The sequence below is a fragment of the Homarus americanus genome, unplaced genomic scaffold, assembly GCF_018991925.1.
Source record: "Homarus americanus isolate GMGI-L3 unplaced genomic scaffold, GMGI_Hamer_2.0 scaffold54443, whole genome shotgun sequence".
Classification (NCBI taxonomy): Eukaryota; Metazoa; Arthropoda; class Malacostraca; order Decapoda; family Nephropidae; genus Homarus; species Homarus americanus.
In genome coordinates, this window is record NW_024750852.1 from 152,509 (window position 1) to 169,953 (window position 17,445).

The 17,445-nt window shown below is 44.6% G+C and overlaps 1 protein-coding gene across 1 annotated transcript; it reads left to right on the forward strand.

The window, feature by feature from the left end:
- Positions 1 to 15,086: 15,086 nt before the first annotated feature.
- Positions 15,087 to 17,084, forward strand: LOC121854406. The gene is made up of 2 exons (XM_042349077.1): positions 15,087 to 16,348; positions 16,445 to 17,084. Exons 1-2 carry the CDS (start codon positions 15,087 to 15,089, stop codon positions 17,082 to 17,084), a joined length of 1,902 nt encoding a protein of 633 aa, XP_042205011.1.
- Positions 17,085 to 17,445: the final 361 nt, after the last annotated feature.

Genomic DNA, 17,445 nt, shown 5'->3' on the forward strand with positions numbered 1-17,445 from the left:
AGGGAGAGAGAGGGCAATTAGTAGATTCCCCTCATCAGTGGGTTGTATTTAGCTGCGTGAGGGGAGGAAGGGGTGAGGGTGGGTGATGAGGAGGAGGGAAAAGGAATAGGTGAAAATGAAAGAGGAATACGAGAGGAAAGAGAGTAGCGCTTTAAATACATCCGTTGGTGAACCGAGAGAGAGAGAGAGAGAGAGAGAGAGAGAGAGAGAGAGAGAGAGAGAGGAATAAATAGAAAGGAGATAAACATGCAAATGGGAATAAGAGAGGTAGGAAAGGCGAGAAGATGAGAGACAAATGAGAATAAAAATATCATGTCAAGGAGGGTGGGATAGACGAGGACAAGAACAGAGAGGAGAGGAGAGAAGGGGAGAGTGAGAATGGGAAAAGGGGGAACAGAAGGAAGAGACGATAAATCAGAAATAACGGGACGGAGGAAAGAGCTGGAATAAGAGGTAAATAAGAACACGCGACGCAATGACCAATGAGATAACTCCTTACATACAACTAGCTTTCTCATTGGTCTATTAATACTGTGGACAAAGTGTTCACCAATCAGGTGCTTCCTTTAGCAGACCTTGTTACCTGGGTGGCTATTAATTATGACGATGTATTGTTGGCTAATTAGCCTAGTAGAGTTACCGTTCGGTGATCAATCAGAGAGCATTCGTTTAGCACTGTTACTCCTCTCATTGGGCGTTAAACTGGTGACCAATCAAAAGCCTCCTTTACCATGGTTCCGTTGTGTGTGGTTCATTTACGATCCAACAAAACTGTGGCCATAAACTGGGTCAACTACAACACAACTCGTTAGCGCGACACAAATCTTTTTATTCCAGGATGTAACAAAACACGAGGAAAAAATACAAGTGGACAATAATACTGACGCGACACTACAACACAAAACACTATACTGGGGAAAAATAGGAAATAAAACGGGAAAGTAATATTTGTGTACACCGACGAGGGAAATATATACAGTACAGGTGAGTTACGGACCATGGAAACATTTATTAACTCTAATACAAGTTGACTATGATCTGATACTTGTACCCATATTATTATTATTATTATTATTATTATTATTATTATTATTATTATATAAAACATTGCCACGATGTTAAGTATTAAACAAGTGATTAAGTCTTAAAAACCCCACTAACGTTTTTACCAATTAGAGATAACTTTTCTATTTGTTTTTACTTTTGTAACGTAATGTAATGTACACTAGCTATACAGGGTAAAATTTATTGTCCCACTTAAAGCGTCGTTTACTACTGTGTAACTTCACATACACACACACACACATATATATATATATATATATATATATATATATATATATATATATATATATATATATATATATATATATATATATATATATATATATATATATATATATATATATATCTTCCGCAACTACAAGAAGAGTTTGCTGAAGGCTCATAGTCTCAAAAACAAGTTGAAGTTTTTGAAAGATTGCAGAGATGATAAAATTGTTCCCAAGTCCTGTCTTCCAAGTAGACTAAGAAATCTGGACAATCAAGCATTCTCTGAGTTGGATAAGGTGTTGCTAGATTCCCTTATCAAGAGTTCAAGTGATAGTGTGAAATTAGCCTTCATGCACAGTGCTCAGTGTAAAATACTTATGCAAAACAGTGTTTGTGTTGATAAGTGGCACACCATTCGTGATTTTGTATATCAACTTCTTAGTGAAACTGACAAAGCCCAAAAAAGAAGGTTAAATGCCAAATTAAATGCTCTGTTTGACGAGAGTTACTGGACCATATTGAGTGATCCAAATTTGTTCATAAACTTATCATCTTATGATCTACAGACAAATGAGAAACTTGTTCTTGGTTTTGGTAGGAAGTTTTCTATCACTCAACGGTGCGTTAATCCGCTTACTATTGCTAAAGGTTTAATCAACCTGGAAAAGATGAAGTCGTCTGATGTTACAAATGAAGATATTTCCATAGCTAAAGGTTGTATACATAGTGTTTTAAATAAGAAATTTGCTTCAAACATTCCAAAAAGATTTGAAACAGCCTTGATAAACTTGAAAAGAAATAAGAATATCCATATTACCAAGGCTGATAAGTCTAATGCTATTGTTATCTTGGATAAAAGTGACTACAATGATAAGATGAATTCATTACTTAGTGATGAAAGCACGTATTGTGAGCTTACGAAAGATCCCCTGGAAAATATTAATAAGTTATCTAATTCCAAAATGAAGATGTTATTGAAAAAGAACCCCGATCTCACTAAACAGCTCTCTCAAATCAATCCCACTTTACCTTATATGTATGGATTGATCAAAACACACAAGCTTAATAATCCATTACGTCCTATCGTGAGTTCTGTGGGTTCTGTTACTTACAAATTATCCAAGTGGCTGGTAAAGATGATATCCCCTCTTACAGGCCAAATATCTAATTCACATATACGCAATAGCAGTGATTTAATTGATAAACTCAAGAAACACAACGAACCTTGCGAATTAATAAGTTTTGATGTAAATTCACTGTTCACTAGAGTACCTGTGAAAGACTTACTTTCATTTCTTAAAGATAAATTACAACTGCTAGATTTAACTATTGAACATGATACTTTCCTGAAATTGATAGAGTTATGCGTAACTGACAATGTGTTTAGTGCAAATGGGAAGTTCTACAAGCAAGTATTTGGCATGAGCATGGGTAATTGTCTTTCTGCTCCTCTAGCCTGTATTTATATGGAGTTCTTTGAGTCTAGATTACTCCCCAATGTAGTGGACTGTATTCCTCCTTGGTATAGATATGTAGATGATGTTCTTTGTCTTTGGCCTAAAAACAGTGACCCTTTGGAATTTTTAGACAAGCTTAATAATATTGTCCCTAGTATCACATTCAAAATTGAAAGAGAAATAAGTGAATCCCTTCCATTTCTTGATATGCTTATCATGAGAAATGGCCAAAACTATAAATTTAAGGTATATAGAAAGCCCACACAGGTAGACAGTTTCATTCACTTTTTATCCAATCACCTTGAGTCTACCAAAATGTCAGTTTTTTCTGCTATGTTCCTACGATGTCTGCGTATTTGTGACTCTGAATTTATTGACGACGAATTTAAACACATTCGTTCTATTGCACAGAAACTTGGGTACCCTTCTGTGTTTGTTGATCGTTGCTTTAAAAGGGCTAAAAAATCCTTTCATTCCTCTGTAACCAGACAAGTTCCTACACTTAAGAATATTTTGACTCTGCCCTATCGTGATGAATTTGTCCCTTTAGTTCGGTCCCTCAAGCTTCTAAATATTAATGTTGTTTTCAAGTATGACTCAACCATTACCAATATGTTAATAAGGAATAGCCCAAGTTTGAATGTAAATGGAAGTGTTTATTGTATTCCATGTAGCCAATGTAATTGTAATTATGTAGGTCAGACAGGAAAAACACTGCAGCTCAGAATCAAACAACATAAGTATAATATCAGAACTGCATCTGAAAGCAGTGCCTTGTTCGTTCATGTTAGGAATAATAATCACCCCATTGCTTGGGAAAAAAGCTTAGAAGTATTCAAATCATCTTGTGTCACAGAAAGACTTCTGGTTGAAGCTAGTTTGATTAAGGAATTAAAATCAATAAACCTTAGTGATGGTCAGTTCAAAACTGATAATATGTTACATAAATTTATTTGTCAGTGGCCCAAGGTTAAAACTGCTTTGAAAACCTTTGATCTTGATGTATGACAGTTATTTTGTGGGTCCCTTTTTTCTGACCTGACCTGTCTAGTCACGTCACCACCCTTCTCTTAAGCTCCTCTACGGTTGTGTTGGTGTGGGGATTAGTGGATGTCATCATTATGACCTGACCTCATGTTTTTAGGTCACCCTGTATATTTAAGCCTCTCTCTGTCCATGTAATCTAGTTGCCTCTGAAGATGTCTTGAATAAAGACGAAAGCTAAGGTACTCCGTTGTTTCCATTTTCCCGTGTGATTTTATCAAGATATATATATATATATATATATATATATATATATATATATATATATATATATATATATATATATATATATATATATATATATATATATATATATACACATATATGTATATATATAATAAAAATCTGATGTAATGATGTAAAGTAAATCATGGTACAGTGGGCCGACAATATCTACTCAACAGTTCGAGGAATATGATTCAATTTCCTGAGTACGATCCTGATTCTGTTCTTTGAGGCGAAGGACCTCGTAAACAAATCAATAAGAGATAGATAGATAGATAGATAGATGGGATAGATAGATAGTGTAAATACTTAGCATCAACCACCCACTGGTAATATTCAGTTCATTATACTCATAACTTTCTATAAAGCTCTGGCTCGCCGCAGTTAAAATAGAGGATAATTATATCTGATAAAACGTTGACCATGTAATTGAACTTTAACACCCACCTCTGCATTAACCTTTTACCCATTCATTCCATTAACAGATAATTAATAAAAAAACCTAACCAATAATTCTGTGTGGAGTCTCAGAAAAATTCGACACCATTTATCTCTCTTACTGTTCTTGTCGTAGCTTAAGTTACAAACGTTCACACATCACCAGTATGAGGGAAATTGTCACCGCTTGAGTCTCTGAGAGTATGAAGTTAAGCCAGCGTGCTCTTCCATCATTATAGTGTGTGACAATATAACTCAACTGACCCATTCACCCCCAGGCAATATTCCACACATGCATGGAGAGGTAAATATATGTATGTTGAAGATTATATACATATGTTTGTTGATTTTAGTATACCTGGAACACTCTCTCTCTCTCTCTCTCTCTCTAAAGCAGTGCATCTAACATAACATCCGTTTTAGCGTCATCATCACTTTCTAAATGACCCCCTGCAGGCACGCTCATGTCAAACACACCTGCATGCGGAGGAAACGACAACACAAAAGAGAGGAGAAGAGGAAATGACAGAAACACGAGAGTAAAGCAAAAATGGAGATATCATTGACGAAAGAAAGAAGGAGGAGGAGGAGGAGGAGGAGGAGGAGGAGGAGGAGGAGGAGGAGGAGGAGGAGGAGGAGGAGGAGGAGGAGGAGAGGTGACACGGGGACATTGAAAGAACAACAATAAAACAAGAGACAGCTCTGCCACGAGTCGCTACACTGAAAAGATGGGGAAAATGAGGGCGAAGGGGGAGGGGGGGGGAGGGGAAGGGGAGGAGGAAGGGAGGGAAGGGGAGGGGAGAGGAGGGGAGGGAGGAGAAGGGGAGGGGAGGAGGAGGGGAGGGAGGAGGAAGGGGAGGGGAGGGGAGGGGCGGGGGGGGCTAGCTTATCTGAGGGTCATTGTTGCCTGGTGTGGTTTTCCCCTCAGCCACCAGCGCTGCTCACGTACGCTGTGCGGCGTCCTTCCTCCCCTCATATTTTTCCCCCCTGCATTGTTGCTCGCCAGATTACTGTGAGGAACCTATTCTTGGGCGACGGGGTGTTTTTTGCCTCCGTCTCGCTGAGGGCAGAATGACAGGTTGTTCTGTATAGAGGAGTCGTGAGACGGAGAGAGCGAGGGGGAGTGCTTGTGTGTACTTGTGTTTGGCTTAATGATGCAGCTTTTTTGGTGTGTGTGTGTGTGTGTGTGTGTGTGTTTGTGTGTGTGTGTGTGTGTGGCAGGAATCAAGGGCCAAAACAGACTCTCCTGTCACCCGTCTCTTCATTTACTCCTAACAGCTATAAACCTTCCTCCAAGACTTATCATTCACGTACTCTGCTGCCTCCTGGTATATTCACCCTCTTCACTTCTAGTATTCTTTCACCTTTCTTCACCCTCATCCTTCCATTTCCTTCTTGCTCTTCCTTCCTCTCTCTGAATCATGTCGCTTTCTCTCCTGGACTTGTCTTACTCTCAAACACTTCCTTCTCTCTTTACATTTCTTTACTTCCCCCGTTTACTTTATTTCCCCCCCGTAATTTAATCTTCACCTCATCATTCTATTGCTGACACATTCACTCCCGAAACAAGACCTTACTCCCTCTACTCAATCTCAATTTAACCTGACATTTACTGCTCTATAATGATCACCCTTCGCTGCAGGCCAAGCTGAACCCTTTCCTCACCACCGTATGCACTAGCAGTTACAACACAGTACACGCTAAATAATAATTACCCAACTCCATAATAACAACCCGCGTAATAACTGCAATATATAAACACATCCTTCCATCTCGAGAAGTTTCCCCCTCCACTCGCATTCGTTTTCTGTAATTAATATCCTAGAAACTTGAGACCCATAATTTACAATTCACTAATTCACTTTACCAACTTGAAATGTACAACCAACAGTGCTTTACATGTACTCCCTCAGCCCCGACGGGTACTTTATTACATTACTCCACTTACCAAACGTAACAAAACACTCATTAATGACAGTTATTACCGGGAGGAGGAAAAAAACAGGAACGTATATTTTAGCATTAATGGCGGGCGAATTAGCTGCTGCATGTGTAATTTTGGGGCAGTAACATTATTAAGATTAATTCCTGTTAATTAAACAAGTCATGGGAGGTTAAGAGGCGGATTTAACATGCCACCTGATAATACCAAGCAAGTAATGTGTCACCAGTGCTATATTAGTTCTTACTGAGGGCTATATTACCACTTACTGAGGGTTATATTACTTCTGACTGAGGGCTATATTACTTCTTACTGAGGGCTATATTAGTTCTTATTGAGGGCTATATTACCACTTACTGAGGGTTATATTATCACTTACTGAGGACTATATTATCACTTACTGAGGGCTATATTAGTTCTTACTGAGTGCTAAATTACCACTTACTGAGGGTTATATTACTTCTGACTGAGGGCTATATTACCTCTTACTGAGGGCTATATTACGTCTTACTGAGGGCTATATTACCACTTACTGCGGGCTATATTATTTCTGAATAAGGGTACTGGCTCTATTACCTACAAGAGTTAATATACAATAAAGAACCAACACAAATATAATAAATCGGAATAATGAGAAAATTTTGGGAGAGAGAGAGAGAGAGAGAGAGAGAGAGAGAGAGAGAGAGTGTGTCCTGATTTAGGCAAAACATTTTAGGGAGTGTCTCAGCTGCCCCTAATGACTTCCTCCCTCCCTTCTTTTTTTCTCTCCCTTCCTTCCTTCCTTCCTCTCTCTCCTCCAATTTTCTTCCTCCCTTCTCTGTCCACTCCTTTCCTTCCTCACTTCTCTGCTTTTCCTCTTCCCGTCCTTCCTTCCTTCCTTCCTCCTCCTAGACTCTTATAAATGATCTTTCTTTCCTTCCTCTCCCCATTCTTCTATCCTCCTTCTCCTTTCGTCCTCTCGTCTCTTATTTCTTTCATTTCTCCTCCCTTATAATTCCTCCCACCCTGAAGACCAAGCACCCCCCTTCTACTTCTCCCCTCCAGTTGGTCATATTACCCGTCCCTCCCTAGTCTCTTCTCCTCCCCATCTCCCCAGTCTCTTCTCCTCCCCATCTCCCCAGTCTCTTCTCCTCCCCATCTCCCCAGTCTCTTCTCCTCCCCATCTCCCCAGTCTCCTCTCCTCCCCACACGCCATGGCTAAATAAACAAAATAATCCCATCAAGAAAATCAAGTGCCATTCTACGGTCACCCTCCCCACTTTCCTTCTCCCCCTCCTCTTCCCATCCTTCATCCTTACGCTTCTCCCTTCCTCCTCCTCCCCCTCCTCCTCCTCTTCTACCCATCCTTCATCCTAAGGCTTCTCTCCTCCCTCCTCCTGTGAGATAAACAAACTAATGTCGAAACCAATTGCCACTCTACAATAATCCTCTCCCTATCCTCTTCCTTCCCTACCCCTCCCTTCCACCCTCCTCCCCACCTTCCACCCTCCTCCCCACCCCTCAAAACAGGATATTTAAACAGTAAACTTCCATTACTATAATCAAGGGTCACTCTATTGTTGCTTCCTCCTCCTCTTCCTCTTCCTCCTCCTCCTCCTCTCCCCTCCTACATTTCCCCGGACCCTCCACCTCCCCTCTCCAGCAATTCCCCCACTCAAAGCCGATTTCCTCCACTCTTTGGATTCTTCCCTTCTCTTCCCTAGCCACTCTCTCTCTTTCCCTGTCACTTTCTCCCTTCCTCTTCCCTCTCCCTTCTACTTTCCTATTTCCTTTCTTTCTCTATCCCTCCCCCTTTCCCTCTCCCCCCACGAGAGATAAACAAGAGAACTATATCACTATAATCAAGGGTCCATCATGCTGGACCATCACGCCGGACCATCACGCTGGACCATCATGCTGGACCATCACGCTGGACCATCACGCCGGACCATCAACAGTGATTGATTTAGTAGTGTTGTGTGTAGCTCATCAATATGATCCACCTCAACTACTAACTGATGAATGGGGGAGGGGATATAGGGAGGAGGGAGGGAGGAGGTGATGGGAGGAGAGGGGTGAGGGCTATGAGGGGAGAATGGATGGGGGAGGGAGAAAGGTAGAGAGAGAGAGAGAGAGAGAGAGAGAGAGAGAGAGAGAGAGAGAGATCCCCAGTACACGAGGGGGAAGGACAGTGAAAAGAATACATCAACACGAAAGAAAGAGAACAAAAGAAAGTTAATGAAAGTAAGTACACATTAGCCTGAGAGTTAGGTACATAAGGTGCACATGGTGATGTACATGAAGTATATAGGAGGGAGGGGGTGGGTGGTGTACACAGGATGGTGGAGGGAAGGTGTACATAGAAAAGGAGGTGTACACAGGAAAGAGAAAGGGAGGTGTACATAGGAAGGAGGAGGGAAAGTGTACATAAAAGCAGAATACCTAGAGGGACACAGATCAGCCTCACGCCCTTCCCTCACACCTCCTCCTCTACCCTCACACCTCCTCCTACCTCCACCTCCTCCTACCCTCCACACCTCCTCCTACCCTCCACACACCTCCTCTACCCTCCCCACCACCTCTACCCTCACACCTCCTCCTCCCTCACACCTCCCCACCCCTACCCTCCACCACCTCCCACCCCTCACACACCACCTCCTACCCCTCTCCCACACCACCTCCCTACCTCCCCACACCTCCTCCCTACCCTCACACACCCCTCCTCCTACCCTCCCCACCACCTCCCCTACCCCTCACACCACCCCCTCCTCCCTCCCACCTCCCCCCCTCCCTCACACCCCTCCCACCTACCCCTCCCACCACCTCCTCCCCCCTCCCACCTCCACCCCTACCCTCCCACCACCTCCCCTTCCCTCACACCTCTTCCCCCCTCCACCTCCCCTACCCTCCCCACCACCTCCCCTACCCTCCACACCACCTCCCCCCCTCCCACCTCCCCCTCCCTCCACCACCTCCCTCCTCCCCTCCCTCCACACCTCCCTCCTCCCACACACCTCCCTCCTCCCACACACCTCCCCTCCCTCCCACACCTCCCCCCCCTCCCTTTCACCACCTCCCTACTTACCCTCTGCCTCCCCCCCCTCCCAAACACCTCCACCTACCCTCCACACCTCCCCCCTCCCTCACACCTCCCCCCTCCCTCCCCCCTCCCTCACACCTCCTCCCTCACGCCTACCTCCCCCATTAAAACTATACATTTCTCGTGATATTCAATAAAGTTCAGAAATTATTTTGCGTTACAACAAAGAGGAGAAAATTTTCCACCATTAAATTTAATGAAGCGTCTCTTACGTAAGGAAAGTTTGGGAGGAAGATCTCATGTCAGGGGAAACTTTACGAGATATCCTGTGAGACTTTACTAGATATTATGAGACTTTACGAGATATTTTTTTGAAAATTTTTGAGATTCTGAGTTAGGGAGATATTTTGTGAGGCTTTACGAGACATTCTGTAAGATTTTGCGAGATTCTGAGAGTTTGTGAGTTGTTGTGTGTGAGAGATAAAAGAGAAACAAACCTCATTTAACACCTAACACACTGTAACACAATAGAATTTCAAACAACCGAAAAAAACAAAATATACTTGTATAAATGAAGTCTTTCGATAACTTCATCTAAGGAGGAAATTTTGGTACCAGCGGCCACCCATATGTTGCCACACACACACACACACACACACACACACACACACACACACACACACACACACTGTTCACCACTCTATTTATGAAGGAAAACCAATATTGCGTTAAGTTTATCACCAAACACACTCCCTCATAATTTTTCGCCGTAATGTAATTCAGGAATGAACAGTATCTTGGTGAGGATGGGTGCAGGGATGGGGTGGGTAGGGGGGTGGGTTGAGTGGGGAGTGGGTGGGGGGGGTGGGGTGGGTTGGGGGTAGGGTGGGGTGGGGTGGGGTTAGAGTTGAGTGAGCCTCAGCCCCTATATAATATACTGAATATGGTTATATCAATAAATATATTATGTTTATTGAGAGGATTTACTAACCATGCTCTCTCTCTCTCTCTCTCTCTCTCTCTCTCTCTCTCTCTCTCAGTGGAGGAGGAGGGCAAGGGACCAGTTACCTACCATCCAGCTGTGGTAAAGGGTGCATATATAAGGATAACATAACACAAATTATATTCCATTTGTAATATATCGTTGAATTCCCACAGTAATTGATCTAACCTGCAACTATATTACTTAACTTGTGACGATAGTAAAGTGAATTATTATGGGTTATAGTTATACTACTACTATTAATAATAATTAGAACAATAACTCTAACAACAATAACAAGAATAATAAATAAATAAATAAATAAATAGCAATACCACTAATAATCCTCTAATAATACCAGCAACAACAATAAATAAAATCCTAATTACAGCCTTACAGGTGAAGTACAGCCACCAGGTATCTCTCCCTTGCTGCCGCTGTAACACAATTAAGACGTTTCATAACAAGAAGCTTCAAGTCGTATGCAAATTTACACGACCTCACCTTGACCTAGAAAACGCCTCACCATTCTCCTTCTCCAACTTCAAGGATCAGGATTTTCAAAGACTTACGCTATTTTTCAACATACTCGGCAGAACAGTAAGGTTCTTAAACGGTGGTCGAGTCTCAGTGTAGCTTCGACTCCATTTTTAATTCCGGGTATCAATGTGTGACTGTTTTATTCCATATTTTACTCTCATCAATCTCTTATTTGGCAAATATATTTCCTATCGATTATTTTTAACTCTCAGTCGACTCTATTTCCATCTTTCCTCGGGACTATTTCATCCCTGTTGTCAAGCAAGGAAAGTGTCATCGCTCTTCTACCAACCAATCAGGTCCTACCACCCCCTCCACCAACCAATCAGGGCCCGCCAACCTTCCACCAACCAATCAGCACCCGCCGCCCCTCCGATCAGATTACAGATATAGGTGATAAGTGTTGACAGAGGCGTAGACCAGCGATACTGAGTCGAGGAAATTCAGGCAACGTCTTGAACATTCATTTATCATCTCTTTACGTCAAAAAAAGGGGGGGGAGGGGGGTTTTCTAACATATTAAACCAGTGTAGAGTCTTATTACAATCTTGACGCCATTTTTATCTCTTAACTATCATAAATTCAATGGGTAAAAAATTCAACCTTCGATCTATTCAGAATCCGATGGACCCTATTGTTCTCCCCCTAATACTTATCATTTAACAATACATTAAAGCATAAAATATCTGTCATGGATGGAGAAAGTCACACAGGTTATCGTCTTATCCGTCATGTCAGTTAAGGCGGAAAATAGACTTACTACAGGCCTAAGACTCATAACTAAGAAGAAATGACTAGTTCTTTATTACTCTAGTGATGGTCCAGTGGGGTCAGTAAACACCTAAATAATAATTCTAGTAATAAATAGTAATAGTAAATATTAATAGTAAGTGGTAATATTAATAACGTTAGTAAATACGAGTAGCAACAGTAAATAGCAATAGTAAATAGAAAATAGTAATTAGTCAATGGTAAATAGTGAATAAAAATAGTAAATAGTATCAGTAAATCCCTAACAAGGAGACAATTTTACTTTAGTCACAGGTAAGTCACTCACACCTTATAATGAACTTTTTTCGTAAGTGATTTTGATTTCCTTGTAATGAACTCACCTGAACTTGATAAGGACGCATCTGAACTTGATAAAGACGCATCTGAACTTGACAAGAACTCACCTGAACTTGATAAGGACGCATCTGAACTTGACAAGAACTCACCTGAACTTGATAAGGACGCATCTGAACGTGACAAGAACTCACCTGAACTTGATAAGGACGCAATTTAAACTTTAAAAAAAAAAACAATTATGCGAATTTAAAAAAAGAAACTCAAGTGAACGTAAGAATACATCTGAACTTAAAATACAACTCATCCGAACCCACAAAATCACTCTCCATTTCTTATCCACGTCTTCCGTCCCTCCACTCTTAGATCACAACCTCCTCGTCTCGTATCTAATTACTCTCCTCCTCGGGTCACCACACTCGATCTATCCAATATTGTTAAGGAGTTTTACACAAGGCGCCTTTATTTACATGCTGTCGTACCCTTCCTTGGCTGTAATTAATTAGTATCTTCCCCTCACCAGCTTCCAGGCCCTCTTCTTCCCCCTCACCCCACCATTGGCATTACTGAAGGTATGTTTCCTCTTCTGTTTGATCTATCATTTTCTTGTCTGTTTTCACCCCTTTAGTTCATGTGTTTGTTTGTCATTGTTTGTTTGCGTCTTTGTTTGTCTTTGTGTTGTTAGTTATTTCATTTATTTGATCTCTCTCTCTCTCTCTCTCTCTCTCTCTCTCTCTCTCTCTCTCTCTCTCTCTCTCTCTCTCTCTCTCTCTCTCATTTATTACACTCAATTTCCCTCTTATAATCTTCTTCCCCTCGTGCTTCTTTCTCTCCTCCCTGCCGCTTCCCTCCACATACTCACACATGCCCTTCCTTACCTCACAGGGTGGGGAGTTCCCTATACTGCATCAGGATTTTTATTAATAACTCAGTACACACCTGTAGCAATGCGTACCTATATAAGCACCTGTGGCTATGTGTACCTGTATAAGCACCTGTGTCTATGTGTAAAACATTGTACTCTCCCTTCATCCTCCATCACTCCGTCATCTCACTCACCATCTCTCACCTGTCCATCACCCCCCACCTCTCCCTCATTCATCTCATCCCCCGACTCTTCTCCCTCCATCATTTCTATCTTCCCCCCTCTCACCCTACCTACCATCACTCTCACCTCCTCTCCCTCTCTCTCCCCTCTCACCCACGGGAGCCGTACATTTACCATTACACTTCAAGATTCCGTCTCTCCCCCTCCCACACCGTCCGTCTCTGTCTCGCGGTCTGCCTCTCCCTCAATCTGGGAGAGGAATGGGAAGGGGAAGTAGGCAGGACTTACAGGTAGGGGGAAGGGGAAGGGGGTGGGGGGAATGGGGGATCCTTTTTGATGGGGGAATCATCGGGTGCCTGATGAGGAATGGACACGTATGGCAGAGGAATGGGAGGGATCTTAGTTGGAGGAAGGAATGGGGATGGGAAATGGGTGGGTCTAAAAGGGATGGGGAATGGGTGGGTCTGGAAGAGATCGGGGGAGGTGTGTAAGATTGAAATGGGGAAAATAGTGGATGGGATGAAGTTTATCCAATTCATCCCATTCACTTCTAACGAAATAGCCTCATCCACACCTGCTTAATTAACTTCATCCTATCCTACTCATTTCACCTCATCCGACACCCAATTACCTTCATCTACGCCCAACCAATTTCACCAATTATTCTAATCCAAGCCTTCCCAATTAACCAAAGCCCATGCCCACCCAAAATTAACACCATCCACGCCCATCCAATTAACCTTAACCACGCCCCTCACCCAATTAACACCCATTCACACCCACCCAATTTCACTTTATACACAAACGGATTCATTTCCCTCATCCACGTCTTCTCCCTACTAACCCCCGCCCACGCCCAACCAATTAGCCTCAACCACGGTTGGATTACGCCCACGGTTTTGTCACTGATAAAGATACACTGTTAATGGATAGTGTGAGGCGCCATGCTTAAGGGAGAATTACCCGGCGTTAGGTGGTGAGTACGGCCTTGTTCATCCTGGGTGTAAGTGTTGTCCGTGTGTACGTTTGTAAGTCTGTCTACGCGTCAGTCCGTTCGTCTGTCAGTACTTTTGTGCGTCCGTCCGTTTGTCTGAAAGTGCTTCATTACCATCCCCCATCACCCCTCACCCATCACCATCAGGGCTGTGAGTCTGGCAAATAGTTCAGTCTGTAGAGTGGATGACCAGTTACTAATTCTAGCTCCTTTCTCTATTACATTACCGTTAGGCTGAGTCACAATGACAGCACTTCCAGCCATGCATCTACATAATAACTTTCTGATTAAAGTTTTGCCGGTCAGAGTAAATAGTGAGATTAGGGCGTAATATCCCGCGCTAGAACACGCCAATAAAGACCGCCAAAAGGGCTATGACGCGGCGAGATCTGAGGAGATATCGCCAACCTACCAGCTGACCCTCCAACCCCGGATTTATGTTCATGGCATGTCTCTCACTGTCTCCCACTTGCCTGTTTGTCCGTCTCTCTCTCTCTTTTCACTTATTCTATCTCTCTCATTTCAGTTAATCATTCGTGTTCGCTCTCTTTCTCACCAACCCAAACAGATTCCTACGCAACAAACAACATAAGAAACTCACTGTATACCATAAGAGCTTTAGTGTAGTGTGAGACAATAACCCAACACTTCATTTACAACAAAAGCTGAAGCAAAGATTGATAAGTAGACAGATAGATAGATAGATAGATAACCAGTAAGTCATCATGCCAAATTTACATAAAGATTCTGCATGCATATAGACAATGCAAAAATATAATGCAATGTTCAGTGCGGGTAAACAAACAATCGTGGGTCTCCTCCTGCAGAACACGACCACAGCGACACCACACTGCTGACGAAGGTACTAATGACCCCTAGCTCCAGAGAGGGACTTCTGCTGATGTAGGCAGTATTGTGTGAGAAAACAGCAGCAGCACCACTAACAGCAGCAGGCAACAGAAGACTGCAGGGGGAGTCACCAGGCAACAAAAGACTGCAGGAGGAGGCAGCAGGCAACAGAAGACTATAGGGGGAGGCAGCAGGCAACAAGAGCCTGCAGATGGAGGCAGCAGGCAACAGAAGACTACAGGGGGAGGCAGCAGGCAACATAAGGGAGGCAACAGAAAACTACAGGGGGAGGCAGCAGGCAACAGAAAACTGCAGGAGGAGGCAGCAGGCAACAGAAAACTGCAGGAGGAAGGCAGCAGGCAACAGAAGACTACAGGGGGAGGCAGCAGGCAACAGAAGACTGCAGGGGAGGCAGCAGGCAACAGAAGACTGCAGGGGAGGCAGCAGGCAACAGAAGACTGCAGGGGAGGCAGCAGGCAACAGAAAACTGCAGGAGGAGGCAGCAGGCAACAGAAGACTACAGGGGAGGCAGCAGGCAACAGAAGACTACAGGGGAGGCAGCAGGCAACAGAAGACTGCAGGGGAGGCAGTAGGCAACAGGAGATTGCAGGAGGAGGCAGCAGGCAACAGAAGACTACAGGGGAAGGCAGCACAACAGAAGACTACAGGGGGAGGCAGTAGGCAACAGGAGATTGCAGGAGGAGGCAGCAGGCAACAGAAGACTACAGGGAAGGCAGCAGACAACAGAAGACTACAGGGGAAGGCAGCAGGCAACAGAAGACTACAGGGAAGGCAGGGCAGGGGAAGGCAGCAGACAACAGAAGACTACAGGGAAGGCAGCAGACAACAGAAGACTACAGGGGAGCAGGCAACAGAAGACTACAGGGGAGGCAGCAGGGAACAGAGGACTACAGGGGAGGCAGCAGGCAACAGAGGACTACAGGGGAGGCAGCAGGTAACAGAGGACTACAGGTGGAGGCAGCAGGCAACAGAGGACTACAGGGAGAGGCAGCAGGCAACAGAAGACTGCAGGGGAGGCAGCAGGGAACAGGAGACTACAGGGGAAGGCAGCAGGCAACAGAAGACTACAGGGAAGGCAGCAGACAACAGAAGACTACAGGGGAAGGCAGCAGACAACAGAAGACTACAGGGGAGGCAGCAGGCAACAGAAGACTACAGGGGGCAGCAGGGAACAGAGACTACAGGGGAGGCAGCAGGCAACAGAGGACTACAGGGGAGGCAGCAGGTAACAGAGGACTACAGGGGAGGCAGCAGGGAACAGAGGACTACAGGGGAGGCAGCAGGTACAGAGGACTACAGGCAGCAGGCAACAGAGGACTACAGGAGAGGCAGCAGGCAACAGAGGACTACAGGGGAGGCAGCAGGTAACAGAGGACTACAGGGAGAGGCAGCAGGCAACAGAGGACTACAGGTGGAGGCAGCAGGCCAGAGGACTACTGGGGAGGCAGGCAGGTAACAGAGGACTACAGGTGGAGGCAGCAGGCAACAGAGGACTACTGGGGAGGCAGCAGGCAACAGAGGACTACAGGTGGAGGCAGCAGGCAACAGAGGACTACAGGGAGAGGCAGCAGGCAACAGAGGACTACAGGTGGAGGCAGCAGGCAACAGAGGACTACTGGGGGAGGCAGCAGGTAACAGAGGACTACAGGTGGAGGCAGCAGGCAACAGAGGACTACAGGAGAGGCAGCAGGGAACAGAGGACTACAGGGAGAGGCAGCAGGCAACAGAGGACTGCAGATGGAGGCAGCAGGCAACAGAGGACTACAGGGAGAGGCAGCAGGCAACAGAGGACTACAGGTGGAGGCAGCAGGCAACAGAGGACTACAGGAGAGGCAGCAGGGAACAGAGGACTACTGGGGGGAGGCAGCAGGTAACAGAGGACTACAGGTGGAGGCAGCAGGCAACAGAGGACTACAGGAGAGGCAGCAGGCAACAGAAGACTGCGGGGAGGCAGCAGGAACAGGAGACTGAAGATGGAGGCAGCAGGCAACAGAAGACTGCAGGGGAGGCAGCAGGCAACAGGAGACTGAAGATGGAGGCAGCAGGCAACAGAAGACTGCAGGGGAGGCAGCAGGCAACAGGAGACTGCAGGAGGAGGCAGCAGGCAACAGAAGACTATAGGGGAGGCAGCAGGCAACAGAAGACTGCAGGGAGGCAGCAGGCAACAGAAGACTGCAGGAGGAGGTAGCTGTAGTAACCTTACCCAGAGCTGATGGTGGTATTATGACCACTACCTGACTCCTCACACACACACACACACACACACACACCCCTTTCATATATATACACACACACACACACACACGCACACACACACACACACACACACACGCACACGCACACGCACACACACGCGCGCACACGCACACACACAGCGCGCGCGCACACACACACACGGCGCACACACACACACACACACACACACACACACACACACACACACACACACACACACACACACACACACACACACACACACACACACAAACCACACACACACACACACACCAGGAGCAAAGAAAGTGTGGAGAAAGGGTATGGAAGAAGGA